Source organism: Ochlerotatus camptorhynchus, unplaced genomic scaffold (genome assembly GCF_037179485.1).
Source record: "Ochlerotatus camptorhynchus isolate MF236.1 unplaced genomic scaffold, CSIRO-AGI_Acam_v1.1 ptg000176l, whole genome shotgun sequence".
NCBI classification, from domain to species: Eukaryota; Metazoa; Arthropoda; class Insecta; order Diptera; family Culicidae; genus Ochlerotatus; species Ochlerotatus camptorhynchus.
The window spans coordinates 2,675,236-2,689,739 of NW_027040666.1; the positions used below are offsets into that span (position 1 = coordinate 2,675,236).

The 14,504-nt window shown below is 39.2% G+C and overlaps 1 protein-coding gene across 16 annotated transcripts in view; it reads left to right on the plus strand.

Moving 5' to 3' along the window:
• The first annotated feature begins 394 nt into the window (after window positions 1-394).
• tweek (transmembrane protein KIAA1109 homolog tweek) overlaps window positions 395-14,504 on the plus strand; it is a 76,190-nt gene continuing 62,080 nt past the window's right edge. For all 16 annotated transcript variants that reach the window (XM_065222609.1, XM_065222612.1, XM_065222614.1 and 13 more), the window contains exons 1-4: window positions 395-505; window positions 1,338-1,475; window positions 1,545-5,086; window positions 5,146-5,694. In XM_065222609.1, the coding sequence (XP_065078681.1) occupies window positions 1,368-1,475; window positions 1,545-5,086; window positions 5,146-5,694 (4,199 nt within the window). In that variant the 5' untranslated portion in view covers window positions 395-505; window positions 1,338-1,367. The remainder of the gene's footprint in view (window positions 506-1,337; window positions 1,476-1,544; window positions 5,087-5,145; window positions 5,695-14,504) is intronic.

Here is a 14,504-nt window from a genome sequence, read left to right on the forward strand (position 1 = left end):
TGCATTAACAAAGTGATTGTCTGTTTCGTGCCGGGAATATTTACAAACATTCTGGCAGGCTGTGTGAATGAGCCCATCTGGTGGATCTGCTATGTTGTAGCCTACAATCCCATGAGGCAACTTTCGCCAGCATGATTACCGTAAACATCGTACAGACAGATATTGACACTGCTCAGCTTGATGCTTACAGTGCATTATTTGCACTGTTTCGAGGTTTTATTTAAGGTTCTTTGGTTTTGAAAAAATCGATTAATATTCTCCTTCTCTTTGTTTCGAAATTATCAGGCAAAGCTATGGAAAACGACGGAAAATTGTGTTTTAAGGATTCGTACCTTGTTTGACCATCTGTACCTCAGTCTGTGGCCATCGAACAACTGTCAAAATAGGAAAAACAAGATGGCGATCGTGTTTGCAAATCAATCTGTGATGTTTAGTTTTTCGTAGAAAATTGTGCTTTTTATTTAAATTCATGGAATATATTTATGTTTATTAGCAAGTTAAGAAGGTAAGCAATGGGATGAAGATAAATTTTCGTGGTTCTGTGCGTGCTTGGTGGTGCATTTTGTGGGAGAAAATTACACAACAAACTAGCACCTATTTGGGTGGGTCTAGGCCATTTGCGCCTGAAAAGAGACTGATCGATGACTAATTCAGCTGATAAGGACTTGATTATCTGATAAGCGTATTGTTTCGCGTTGAAGTAATGCTTTTCGTTAGAAATCGACGTGATTATCGGCCGAAATGCGTCATACGTAGTTTTCAGCCAGCCATTAAATATTGATTTGTAAAAGTACTTCCCGTTCCGAAATCGATTTTCCACGGTTGTCAAGTTTGGCTGGCAGTGTGCTGTCATTTTCCAAAGAACACTTTTGGGAGGGGTGGGTGGTTGTGGGAGTGAATGCTGTCTTTTTGTTTTGATTCTGAACAGTGGGTGGTTGGGAGAAGTTTGTTTACGTTTTTTATGCAAGCGGAGAAAGCGTCTCGGTTTATTTTCGTTTTTCCCTGCGTCTGGCAAACAGCTGATTGACGGTGAACCGCTATCGAACACCAGTTGCTTCTTGTTGTGAACTCGCTCGTCGTTGAGAATATAATAGTACTATCAGAAAACGTGCGTTGACCTTTGCGCTACATATTTTTTTTTTCTGTTGAGGAGCATCGTTCTGTGGTGGACTTGTTTTTTTATACTCTTTGTTCACCCCGCTCATATAGTGCTGTTAACGAAGGTCGCACTTTTTATAGTTGTATTTCGCAATCGCGAGTCGCGTTAAGAGTTGCTACTTTTTTTTGCTGGGAATAGGTACTTATAATCACTTTTTAACTTGCTTTTCTACTTGTAGGATTACGTCTAACGCAAACGCGGCATCAAAATGAGCTACGAAGTGTCGGAGGAGCCAGATCTTATCGATCTGGACCTGAGCATGGGTCAGTTCAACACGACTCAGTCGATCGAGGACATGAAACTGGACAAGAATATGGTAGGTGGCGGTTCTTATAAAGTGCGCCCTATTCTGTTGGAAACTAATAATTTTTGGTTTATTTTTAAGGTGTGGTTGCTGCTGTCGTTACTCTCCTCGATCGTTTGGGTGGTGTACATCACATTCTACAATTCACGCGTTTTCGGCTACTTTATCACCAAACTCGTCAATCGGCTATTCATAAGAGATGCTTATTTCAAGATTGGCTCGCTCAATGTAAACCCTCTTGCCGGAAAGATTATGTTTCGAGATGTTGTTTACGTCAACTATGACTACACGATTCGCGTGCAGGATGGCTATTTCATAGTCCGTTGGTGGAGATCGTACGTTCCGAAAGATGTATCGGAAGACTTGTCCCACTCGGACACGAGACTGTCGGTCATGCTGAATGGATTCGAGCTGCATGTGTACAATCGATCGGATCTGTACGCCAAACTGGAGCGAACATTCGGATTGAAGCCTTCGATTCTGATGCCAACGGACAATATGAGTGCCGAAGAAATTGCACGTTTCAAAGAGCGAGCAATGAACTATGAGAATCAACGGCAGAGCAACGAACAGCAAGCCAAGGTGAAGAAGCCGAGGCCCGAAGCCATGACTGCTACAACGTGGCGTGATTTGATTCCGGTGATCAAGATTGACATATGTTCCGGAAGGTTTGTGTTTGGAAATCGTCTGACGCCGACAACGCTTTCGATTTGGGTAGAAGAGGCGCGCTGCGTCTACAGCACCAAGCCAGCAGTGTCCAAGTTGGATCATTTTATGCACATTGTCAAGGCGAAAGTCGAGAATGCGAAAGTCCTACTAGCGCCAAGTCCTAAGTATACAGGATTGGTTGACGAACCACCTCGATATATGGGTGAGGGATTTGTTGTCATGATGTCCAACAACATTCAACTGTATTTCTACATGGACGAAGCCGGCGTTGTTCCGGAGGAACCGGTAACCTTGACGCTTGCAAATGGAGACGTAGTGGAAGCAGCTCCACCCGTTTGGGGAATCGACATCAAATGTGGCAAAGGCACCGATTTCAGCTACGGTCCATGGGCAGACCGTCAAAGGGATAACTTGTTCAAGTTCTTTTTCCCTCCAGACTACCAGGCGATGCAAGTGACAAAACCACCGAAACCTGGCGATCGTCGAGAAATGCAATCCTTTGACATAAATCTGTGCACACTGAACGAAGCGACAATCGATATTCTGTTTTCTAAAAACAAAGAAACAAACGCTGTTCATGTGAACATCGGAGCCGGTTCATGTTTGGAAGTCACCCTTCCTTGGATCACCCTCCAGGATGGCTTCACAACCAAACTGACAGGGCAATTGCTACATGTGGAAGCTACAACTAGTCTGCAGTACCGAAGTCTCGCTGAATGTGAAACGCTACAATTCAACGTTAAAGTTCACTATCCAGTCCGCTGGAACGAGCACCAAGAATGGAGTATAAATCTGACAGGGACCAAAGCAACCGCCTACATCGTTTACTCCCACAAATACTTTTTCGCCGATCTAATCGACGATTGGGCATCCAAAACTCGACCCGACATTCTCAGTTTCGTTCCGTACACGTGGAAGTTTGGTGTGATCCTAAAAGAGTTCGAAATCATCACCCTGAGTAACGAGTTCAACTGGATCGACTGCTCAAGTACGAATCAGGAAAATCACCATCTCGCTTTCTGTGGTGATCTGTTTGATCTCGGTTTCACCTTACCGTTCGACGATTTCCTCCCTTTGAAAATCCCCATCGTTTTCTGGATTCACGGCGAAGGCCTGGATCTCAGCATGTATCTCCCGGAGCAATCCAGTACTAAACCCATTCTAGTCGCGCTGGACAAAAACGCTCACATCCTGACACGTGACGGCAGCATAAAAAAACGAACTGACCTGATTACGAAAAAGTGGCGACGGGTTTGTCTGCGTTCGGCCGGTTGGATCGACTGCTGGACCGTTCCGATTGTAGCTCTCTCTATCAAATACCTCTACCATCCGATGCCACCGCTCGGGCCAGATCCCCAAGCGGACATCACCACTCCCGAGAAGGAGGAGATCCTGCTCAGTCCTATGCGCATACCGAAAATGCGAAAATCTCCAGCTATCACGTGGAATGACGCCGGACAGCCGCGATTCGATCCCACCAGTTTACCTCCGGATCAAGTATCGGTTGACGTTGAGATCGGTTCTTCCATAATGCTCGCATATGGTGCTATTTTGAGAAATTTTATTCATCTGAAAGAGAACATCTTCGGGGAGGATCAATCCTTTACAGATATGGAAAACTCGAACGCTAAATCAAGCTCAACCGGGCGAAGCGGAGGTGGTGGTACTAAATCAACTAGCTCAAAAGATGATCCGAATAAATCCGTTTCGGAAACGAGTGTCAATGCGGACGAAAAACCGAAGCGATTCGATCCGAGACTGTATCGTCCATTGGAGGTCATCGTAAACGTTACGATACACGATCTGCAGGCGCATGTGATAAAAAATTGCAACGAAAATGATCCCCCTTGTCCGGTGGTGTTAATCGAGCGGCTTGGATTCGAGATGAAAAAGCGATTCCACGAAACGGAACTGCAGGTGCTGGTTAGTCCATCGTTTCTCATATCGTCGGACAATTCGATCCGCCCATCAAAGGACAAACACCTGAAGCAAGGCCACTTGCTGCTGTCGGCTGTGCAGGTTCGTGGACATGCCATGTTCAGCAATGAAGGCCGCCAGCTAGACGAAGAAACCCTCGAATACGCTTGGTTGCTGGAGGTGCAACTGGGAAAGCTGTCCGGTAAGATGACCCTTCCCCAACTGTGCAACGTCGTAACCGGGTTGGAAACTTTGGCCTTTCTAACGATGGATTCGGAAAATGAACTCAAGTCTCCAAAAACCGTCCGCTACTGCCACCACGGAATTCCTACCAATGTGTGCCCCCATACCAAAGAAGATGCCAAGTACCGCTGCCCATCGACGGAGGACATCAAGTACCGAATGACCCGTGTAGCAATCGATGCGGTAGACTTCTATCTGATGGAAAATGGCACCGCTCTGCACACGTGGATGTCACCCATTCGAATCGCCACCTGCAACCTACACGGCCAGCAGGTGAAATCCGGTGTCACCGGGTTGATTCCCACCATCCTTCTGCGGCAGTTTGTTTCCACCGGAGGACATTTCAGTCACAGCAATGGAAACTCACACAGCAACACCAACACAACTGGCAGCAATCGATCCGCCAAGATTCGCCATCAAAACTCCCTCAAGCATGAATCGGAGCAAAAGGACGATACAAATCCACTCTACAAACGAGTTGATGAGCCGGGTACCAAGCAGAAGAAAACGTCCGAACAGCATCAACAGCAAATGCCGCATGCACATCGGCGCGATTCCAAAGATGATTCGTACGGATCGTTACCGAATCGACGTAACCATGAATCAGAACATTTCCGACGAGATAAGGAGGAAGTCTACGCATCTATTCATTCCACCACCCGGAACAGCAACAGGGATATCGATTCGACGGAAACTTGGCTTGAGGTGGGCTGTCTCTCGCTGGGACCCGTAATCATTGAAGCTGCCTCGGCGTTGCCCATCCCGGAACATTGCTTGCATTTGGTGCAGCACAAGTAAGGTTATTTGTCCGTTAAACTAAAGCTTAATTTAACATTTTCTAACATTATTCCAGCTATCTAAAACTACACGACGAAAGAAACAAAAAACTATGGTTTGTGTGGGCCAACAGCAGTGATCCGATTCGTTGCGGGTGCGTCGGAGGATGTGCCTTCTTCGGATCCAATCGCAATGGGCCTCGTTTTTTTAAACCTTCGGCCCAAGATCTGCAGGACTTTATCAACATCGCCCGGTACCACATTCATCCGAATCCACGCGAGTATGGCTTCGGCCAAAGTCTACTGCACGACGAGCAACTAGTGTTCCACACGCCTCCGTACAGCATGCAACCGGTTTCGCTGCAGGAATGCTACGATTATGTCGGAAAACCGAATCTGCGCCCAATGCGACACTGTCCGGATTCGAAGTCTCCACTGCCGCCTAAGCACGAGTCTTTCATGACTCAGAAGCAGTGCGACGTTTCGCCTAATAGTACGATGATACGAAGCGGAGGGGACAAATCCGGAAAGTCATCATTGGAACGGGTTAAGGAAAAGGATAGTGGTGGTTCACCGCTCAGCGCTGACCGGAGCAGAGGAAGACGCTTCTCATACACCAGTGCAAGGTAATGTTCGTTGGATTACACACACAAAAACTTCTCCTGTGATTGTTACTCACAAATGAATAACTTTTACTCATTTATGTAGTTGGGAGTGACAAGTTGACAAATGAACAACATCGAACTGAATCCGATCGATGTTGTTCGTTTGTCAACTTGTCACTCCCAACATAGTTTACCCGTTTTTGGGTACATTCTGTTTTGGCGATTTCACACTGGAGGGAACCTATTAAAAATCACGCGTTTTTTTAATTCCTTGGAAATGTGCGATTTGACAAGGATAATGTCTTTGAAAAAGTTTATTGACGTAAAATAGTATATCTTTTCGTATGTGCTTTTAGGGCGATAGTGTATCCACGTATTAGGATGATATTTTTTTTAAATTTGCAACTTTGTCGAAAACGGCAACACTCCATTTGTAAACGTTGACGACATATGTTGCATTGTTTGTGGAAAACCCTTTAAAGTCAGTTTTTCGCTAATAAGTTTGCGTATAATTATTTTAATGCTTTCAAATTTTCTACAAAGTTACACATTATATCCAAATACACATTTTTCTTCAAGATTGTGTATCACTATGACACATATTTGAAAAGTTATTACAGATTCTTATAAAAATTTAGACACTTTTCAATAACTTTATCTTAACTGCAAGTTGTGTCAGATCTATCAACTTTTAGGCAACAATGCTAGGTTTTGGTTACAAAATGCATATACTTTTAGTTACAGTTATAACAAATGGCGCCATTGGTAATAAATCCCACAGCCACTTATTAACTTATAAGGTTATATGAAAGGAAATATCATTGACATTGCTTAATTATGGGTTATTGTTTAACTTTTCATTATTCAAGTTCGCATTAAGTCTACTTCATATAAAAAATGGCATATCTGTTATATAAAATGTATTTATAGAAGTCTGATTTTTTTTTGCGAGGAGGAAACCTTCAAAAAGGCCATCATGCCACCGCTTGACGACCGGGCGCACGGTCGCGGGATTCTTACCGCACTAAAACCTCCATGGACGCCTTGCCCTTTTCCCCCGGTACCACTTGTCGTATTACTTCGGAGGTGGCTGTGCATTACGCACTTCACTTTCCAGAAGACGCCTCTTGCTGCTGCTTGGACCAGAATTGTTCGGCATGATTCCTGGCTATTGCTGAAGCGCCCATACTCCGTTGCGCATCCATGTTTCACTCCCGTGTTGAAGTGCCCAACGTAGAGCAACAACTCGCGTGGTCTTTCTTTCTCCGTAAAATGAAAGACAGTGCAATTCCATTTCTACTGTATGGAAAAAGCTCTTTGATGAATCAGTTATCCTGAGGTTGGAACTGTGCTCGTCCGCACCTAGCAAACCTCGGATAATAAACTCATCAGAACAACTGCCCCGATTCTTTATTATTCGAAACCTTTTATACATGAATTTGTTACTTAAACTCTACACAATAGTTTTTCTCCAGTATGTACATATAAAGCGAGACAGATAGTTTTTCTCTTGGAAAGTCGGTGTCTTAACAAGAATTAATGCTCCTCGCGGTAGGAACGGCTATGTAGGATGCTTACTCACCAATGTTTACTTTGACCTTTCTCGAAGCACCTAGTTAAGCCAGCGCGCATCGCTGACGACGCGGTAGCAACTGTTTATAAACAACTGACCCTGGAAATGTGCGACATTGTCACTGCTGCTGTTAAGTTGTGTATTTGCTCCTACCGTATGGGGGTCTATTACTGGTTAATTTCTTACTCAGATTGATATTGGAATTTGAGGCCTTTGCATCCCCTCTTACTTAACCAGCTTGAGAATAATATCGAAGAGATTCTACTCAAGGATATGCGCTGGTATCTATTCTATATTTGCTAATTTTTTACTGGATCTTCTTACTATGGTTCTTACTCCTACTGTGCCTTTCTTAAGAGACTACTTTGTACTATTAATAAACATATTCAGTCGTTCATACTTTAACTAAATTTTGTCATTTGGCTAAATCATCTGTGTTAACAAGTTTTATCACGCGTTTTGCTGATATGAAAATTTGCCTAACTGACTTACGTTAATTATGCGTTTAGTTGAGTTATACCATTCTTGTTGCAATTGATATTTAATGTTAACATTGTATAGAACTATTGCGAATAATTCACTATAAGGAGTGATATTAGAATTTGGGGTTGTTGCATCCCCCCTACTTACTGAGCTTGAGAATCATTTTTCAAAAATTATTATCAATAAGCTTGAGTTGGTAATCTTCCATTTGAAAATTTCGTGCTTTCTTGTTGCCATATTTCTCCTAACCTTAGGGTGATCCTCAATTGTGCCTTTCGTAAAAGCGCCTTCGTTTCTGCTCGTTCATCCGTGCGATTGAAAGCTGTTCCTGACTCGTCATTTGGTTGATATCAAATATTAGGTGTGGGTGTATCTGCCATTCCCCGCCATCTATGATTCGTTGTTTGCCGCATTCAGGTTACCCTGCATCGTCTTTCATATCTATGTCTTGTACTGATCGCATCTCGTCATTATGTATGTTTCTGTTGGAAACTTTTTTAGTGCTTATTAGAACTTCAACTTTCTCTATGGTGTAGTTTGATTCCACATCTTCGATGATTTTCGTTATAAGATGTAAACTTGTTTTGGATTATATCCACGACTGTTTTCTATCTGTGTTTATATATGCAGCTAGTCAATTTATTGTTTGTGCCATACCAGGCGTTAGTTTTGTACTTGATTGTGCTTCATTGCCATTTTTGAGTTTGATGTGTAATGATGTCATATCAAACGTTACGTTGTATGTTCTGTAGTTTTATGATGATGTTTGCGAAACCGTTGCTGAAGTAGTTTGTCTTTTTAGATACTGTGTGATGAGCTTATGCCAAAGATTGCTCATCAATTCTGTTATCCTCGATAAACCACTCGATTCCATCTTCCTGTTCCTTATACTTTTCCGATGATCCTAACCAACACCGTCAATCTTCAATCTTCCGCATGATTTGTCTTTCGATTGTCATCTAGCCATTTTGAATGTGACTCTTCCTTCGCTGTTGACCGTCTCTGAGATTCGCCACCTGGTACATCCAAGGATATCCAAAATCGATTTTCCCTTTCTCACTGTATCACCAATAATTATCTTTTCTATAATTTATTTTTTATCAATTTCACTCTAAAACATTCATTAAACTATAACTTTGGTATATTCAAATTATTTTCTACTCATCTTTTGAATCAACTATAATTATTTTTTTTTAACTTGGTTTACATACTTTGATATCATTGACATGATGTGATTAATAATATTCTGCGTTAGTTGCTTGCTGCTCTTATTTTTTTCAAATTTATATTTTCATCTACACAATAAACTATCTATTTTCTGCAAACAAATTCAGAATTAATTACTTTAACTGAACATTTTTATCTGATTTTCGATATTACACTTCTTGTTTTACTCTTAACTTTGTTCCTTTGTGTCATACTTCTTATTCTGATATCTTTCATCATGTTTTGCTAGTATTTTTATTTTATTACCCTACTTTTTCTGTTACTTCGTTTAACTCTTTTTGTCTGTAGCTGTAACTCACCAATTAATCAAAGCATCTGAATGGCTACGTCATGAAATTGCAGCAAGTACTCTCTTTCTCCTAATGAGGTTTAAAACGGCACGTATCTGTAATTCGATTCATTTATGCTCGGTTCCAGGTTCCTCTGGCCATACGTTTATGTTTTTATTTAGTCAATTCAATTAATGTCTTGTAAGTGGCCAAATTGCTGCAAGTGCTCGTCTTCGCTAATTGAGTGGAAACGGTGGGTATCTGTAAGTAAACTTAAATTTCAGTTAGACTCATTCATAAATTCTCGTGCATTCTGGATTCCGAATGCCATTGTCCAATTGTTCATCTCCAGATCTGTAACGGTCTGTAAAAAATAAAACGGTCTTTAATAAATTGTCAACCATAACATCATTTACGACTCTGGGATCATTTACAGTATATTAATGCTGTGTTTTGACGGTATTTTCCGTTCAAAATTGTTTTGTATTCAATCTCGCTGTAAGATTCTAGTACACAGTTAGTCCAAAGCGTTTTGTAGGTACAATCTTCTTGTCCACTTTGATCTTGTTTGTCACCGTTTTTTCATCATTGTCATAAGTATTATTTTTCAACGTGAATTTTTTTTTTTTTTAATGAAATTATTGTATAAATCTGTAACTGTTTTTCAGTAATTTAACCCATATTGTGTGCTGTAATGTCAATCCTTAGCTCTTCGATCCATTCAAAATCGTACTGCGAAATATTTTGCTCTTTTTTTGATGAATACATTTGTTTTATTAGCTGAATCATTCAATTACTACATGCATTACACATAGGTCGAAATTTTTTGTATCTCTTTGAAATGTTTTCATCACTAATTATATTAGAAAATACTGTAGAGTTAATAATAGAACTCTATATGTTTTTACCTTAGTTTTCATTTTCTTGAAACTTTATCTGAAGCTTCGCTTTTATGTTTTCATCTCCATATATGCATGTTTTGAACATTTTGTTCAATTCCTTATTAATCCCAATTGAAATTTAATATATACTTTTTCTTTACAATTTTCAATTGTCTCTTATCATTCTGGTTATTCCATAAATTCATTTTCAAATAACAATACTTAATTTTATATCTACATACCCCGGGGTCATTATCATTTAGTCAATAATTTCCATTCGATTTTTATTCTTATTGTTTATTTATATTACTATTCAATTTAATCATCACCATATACATCATTCGTTCCGGGAACGTCTTCCCTTGTCTAACGCACGCTCTCACAAACATTCCATGTATCTCTCTTATACATTAGCTACAGTTTATCACCTTTTTTTTCACTTCACTAATATTTTTATTATTTGCTCGCACTATTCTTTCCATTTTCATAGCCATCTCCCATGTTCCTCCAAATTTTAATTGTTATTTTAATATGTGTGTCTCTCTATTCTTAATTATAATATAAACATTATGTACATAATAATCGATAAATAAATAATTATTTGTCGGTACTGACGAATTTGTTCCGCGTACTTTTCATTGTTCATTGATTAATCATTGTATCGCTTTATACGATTGACGTGGATTTTTTCTAATTTCTTCCCATTCTGTATTACCACGGTTTGTTCACTAGGAATTTCCATTACTGTGTATGGGCCACGCCACATACTCTGTAGTTTTTGTCCTACCCCCATAGGGTTTGATTGCACTAAAACTAAATCTCCCCACATTGGTTGCCATTGATTTGAATTTTTGTCATATTGAACCTTCCGCTTTTCTTTTGATATTTTCAAGTTTTCTCTTGCGTTATAATGAATGTTGCTCAAAATACTCTTCATTTCACCAATGTAATCATGATAGTCCATTGTGGAATTACCTTTTTTATATATGGATGTAGGAATTTTCGCCTTTCGTCCATACAATAATTCAAATGGGGTGTAGTTTGTTGAAGAGTTAATTGTTGTATTGTATTCAAAGTTGAAGTATGGTATTAATTGGTCCCATGTTCTTTGATTCCCTCCAACAAATTGTCTTAAATAGGTTTTTAACTCTCTGTTTGAACGTTCCACTAAATTAGCCTGTGGATGGTATGTACTTGTGTTGATTTTTTTAATTTTCAAAATTTTACATATGTTTTTCATGAGGTTACTCATGAAGTTCGCACCTTGATCGGTCACTATTTCTTTTGGACACCCGAATTTACAGATCACATTTTCGACAAAAGTTTTTGCTACTGTTTGTGCTTCCTGATTTTCCATACATGCAACACTTAAATATCTGGTTAAGTCATCTTGAACGACTAATCCGTATTTATTACCCCATTCCGATTCGGGTAAAACAACGATATCCATAAATAATTTTTCAAACGGCTCTGTAGCTGTTGTAGTAATTTTCATTGGAATTTTGTTAGACTTGCAAATTTTGTTTTTCTGACACGAATCGCATTTTCTTACATAATCTTCAATGTCTCGTCTCATATTTTTCCATGTAAAAAGAGATCCAACTCTCTTTCGCATACGTTTTGCTCCTACATGTCCACCTAGGGGTGCGTCATGAAATTCTCGTAAAATTGTCTCAATTTCTTCACCCTCTATTTGAATACGTTCAGAGTCTGCATTGTACAAAGAAATTTTCTTATCAAATTTCAATGATATGAATTGTATCATTTGTAATACTTCAAACTGTTTTATTTTGCGAAATGATAATATATGGACATGTTTTGCTTGCTTTAGATAGTCAGGACCTTCCATAAAGCTCCTATTGAGTTTCTTTAGGAAACTTTTACCATTGAGCAAAGAGTTATTTTTCCCCTCGATAATCAATCCTGTAATCTTTTCGTTTGGTATATTTATAATTCCATTTTTATCATAATCCTTCAACCCATGTGGTAGATTACACAGAGTTGAAATTTCCTTGTAGGCTGATCTACTATTTAATATAACTAATGTAGCATCTGCTGAGTCATTAGTTAATTGCCCTGAAATCATAAGTTCATCTGTGTTTACTAATGATTGCTCTACGCTTGCTTTGAAATCATTGTATAAATTGTGGTTATCATCTTTCTTTGTGGTGTTTTCATTGTCACTTATATCCATGTTAACTAATTCATTAAAAACTGAGTCCCTTTGAGGTTGGTAAGTTCTCAAATTCTGGTCAGTGAAATCGCTTGATGGCTTGTTGTTTATTTTTGTTTGGGTTGTCTGCCTCTGCATTCTTTGCTGCTGTCGCGTAACGACTGCAACTACCTGCTCTTGTTCTACCGACGTATGTTGTTGATTCTTAATGTCTACGCTACCTTTTTTAACCTTACAACGTTGTAACCTTGCTTGCCCCTGACAATAACTTGTTGGTTGAATCTGGTTGACGTTTTTGTTTTCCTTCGTGCATGGTAGCCTTGACAAAAAGTCTGCAACAATGTTCTCTTTCCCTTGTTTGTAGCGTATATCACATTTAAGACCTTGCAGCTTAAGTCGCAGTCTTGTTAATGTGGGTGACGTTTCCTTTAACCGCCAAATTGAAATTAGAGGCCTGTGATCTGTGTAAACAATGAATTTTTGATCAAATATAAAATGTCTAAAATAGTCAACCGCCCAAACGATCGCTAATAATTCTTTCTCGATTGTGTGGTATCTACTTTCTGTACCTATTAATGCCCTGCTCGCAAAGGCGATCGGTCTATCGACAGTTTTCTCATTAGATAACACCGCTCCTATCGCGTAATTGCTAGCATCTGTGGTGATGACAAAAGTATCCTCATAATTAGGCCTTACTAACAAAGGTTCAGATATGAGGCATGTTTTAAGCATTTCGAAAGCTTCCTCACATTCACGCGTCCATACAAATTTAACATTCTTCTTCAATAAATCGTTCAAAGGTTTCCTGTACTTTGCAATGTTTGGAATGAATTTTCCATAAAAATTAATTGTACCTAAAAATGACCGAACATCTTTCACTGTAGATGGACTTTTCATCAATTGTATACTTTCTACATTTTCTTTGGTTGGTTTTATACCATATTGATTTATTATATGACCAAGATATTTGATTTCTGTTTTCAAAATTTTGCATTTCACCGGTTCCAATTTTAAATTATGTTTGCGTAGTCCTTGCAACACTTTATATAAGTTTTCATTATGTTCTTCGATTGTTCTTCCTGAAATGATGACATCATCCAGATAAACAACGGCTCGAACATCTCCGATTTCGTATAATACCGTATTCATTAATTTTTGAAAAGTTGATGGGCTATTCCTTAATCCCATAGGCATTCTTGTAAATTCAAAGTGTCCTTTTGGGGTTGAGAAGGCTGTTTTAGCGGCATCTTTTGGATCGATTGGGATTTGATAAAATCCCGACTTTAAATCCAATGTTGAAAAATATACACTATCTCCAAGATTATCCATGATTTCATTGATGAGTGGAATTGGATATACAAAAGGCTTAGTTATCAAATTTAAAGCCCTAAAGTCCACTACAATTCGATATTTCTTATTTCCAGCTGCATCCAAGTCCCTTTTTGGTATACACAAGACTGGTGCATTCCATGGGCTTTTACTTGGTCTGATGATACCTTGCCTATACATTTCTTCGATTTCTTCATTAATTTGCTTTTTTGTTGCTTCTGGGAATCTGTATTGCCGTTTATTAATGGGTACGTTCGTTGAAGTTTCTATTTCGTGCACTGCCGCATCTGTGTGGGTCAGTTTACCACCCTCAAGAAAAAACACATCACTAAAATGGCTTAAAATTGATTCAATTGATTCTAAAGCGCTTCGTGATAAATGATCAAGTTCGATCTGTTCGAAGATTTTATTATATCGTTCGTGTCCTTGAAGCATTTTAATATTTTTGTATTTGACAATATCGTAGTCTATGTCAGCATTTAAGTCCAACATTTCTCTGTCGTCATATTCACTTCCTTCTTCATTATATTCTTCATGATAAAAATTATTTTCCGACGGGTCATCTATTTCCATTCCATTGAATGTATGGACTTGTGTAAAATCTTTACAGTCTTCTTCATTATAGTTTTTCTTGCAAGTGTCAAGCTCGAAAATAGCATATTCAAAATTTCTTCCAATTTGTGCTACATGTTTTTGAAGGAACTCTCCTCCGAGTATACATGGTACTAATAAATGTGTCATTAAATGAAATTTTGCTGGGAATACTATGTTTCCTATGATTAAACCTATATTAACTGATCCCATTGTTTTTGTATTTCCACCAATTCCCGCTATTGTTATAGTATCATTTGTATTTACTTGGTCTATTCTTAGCGATTTGACTGCTTCATATCTGA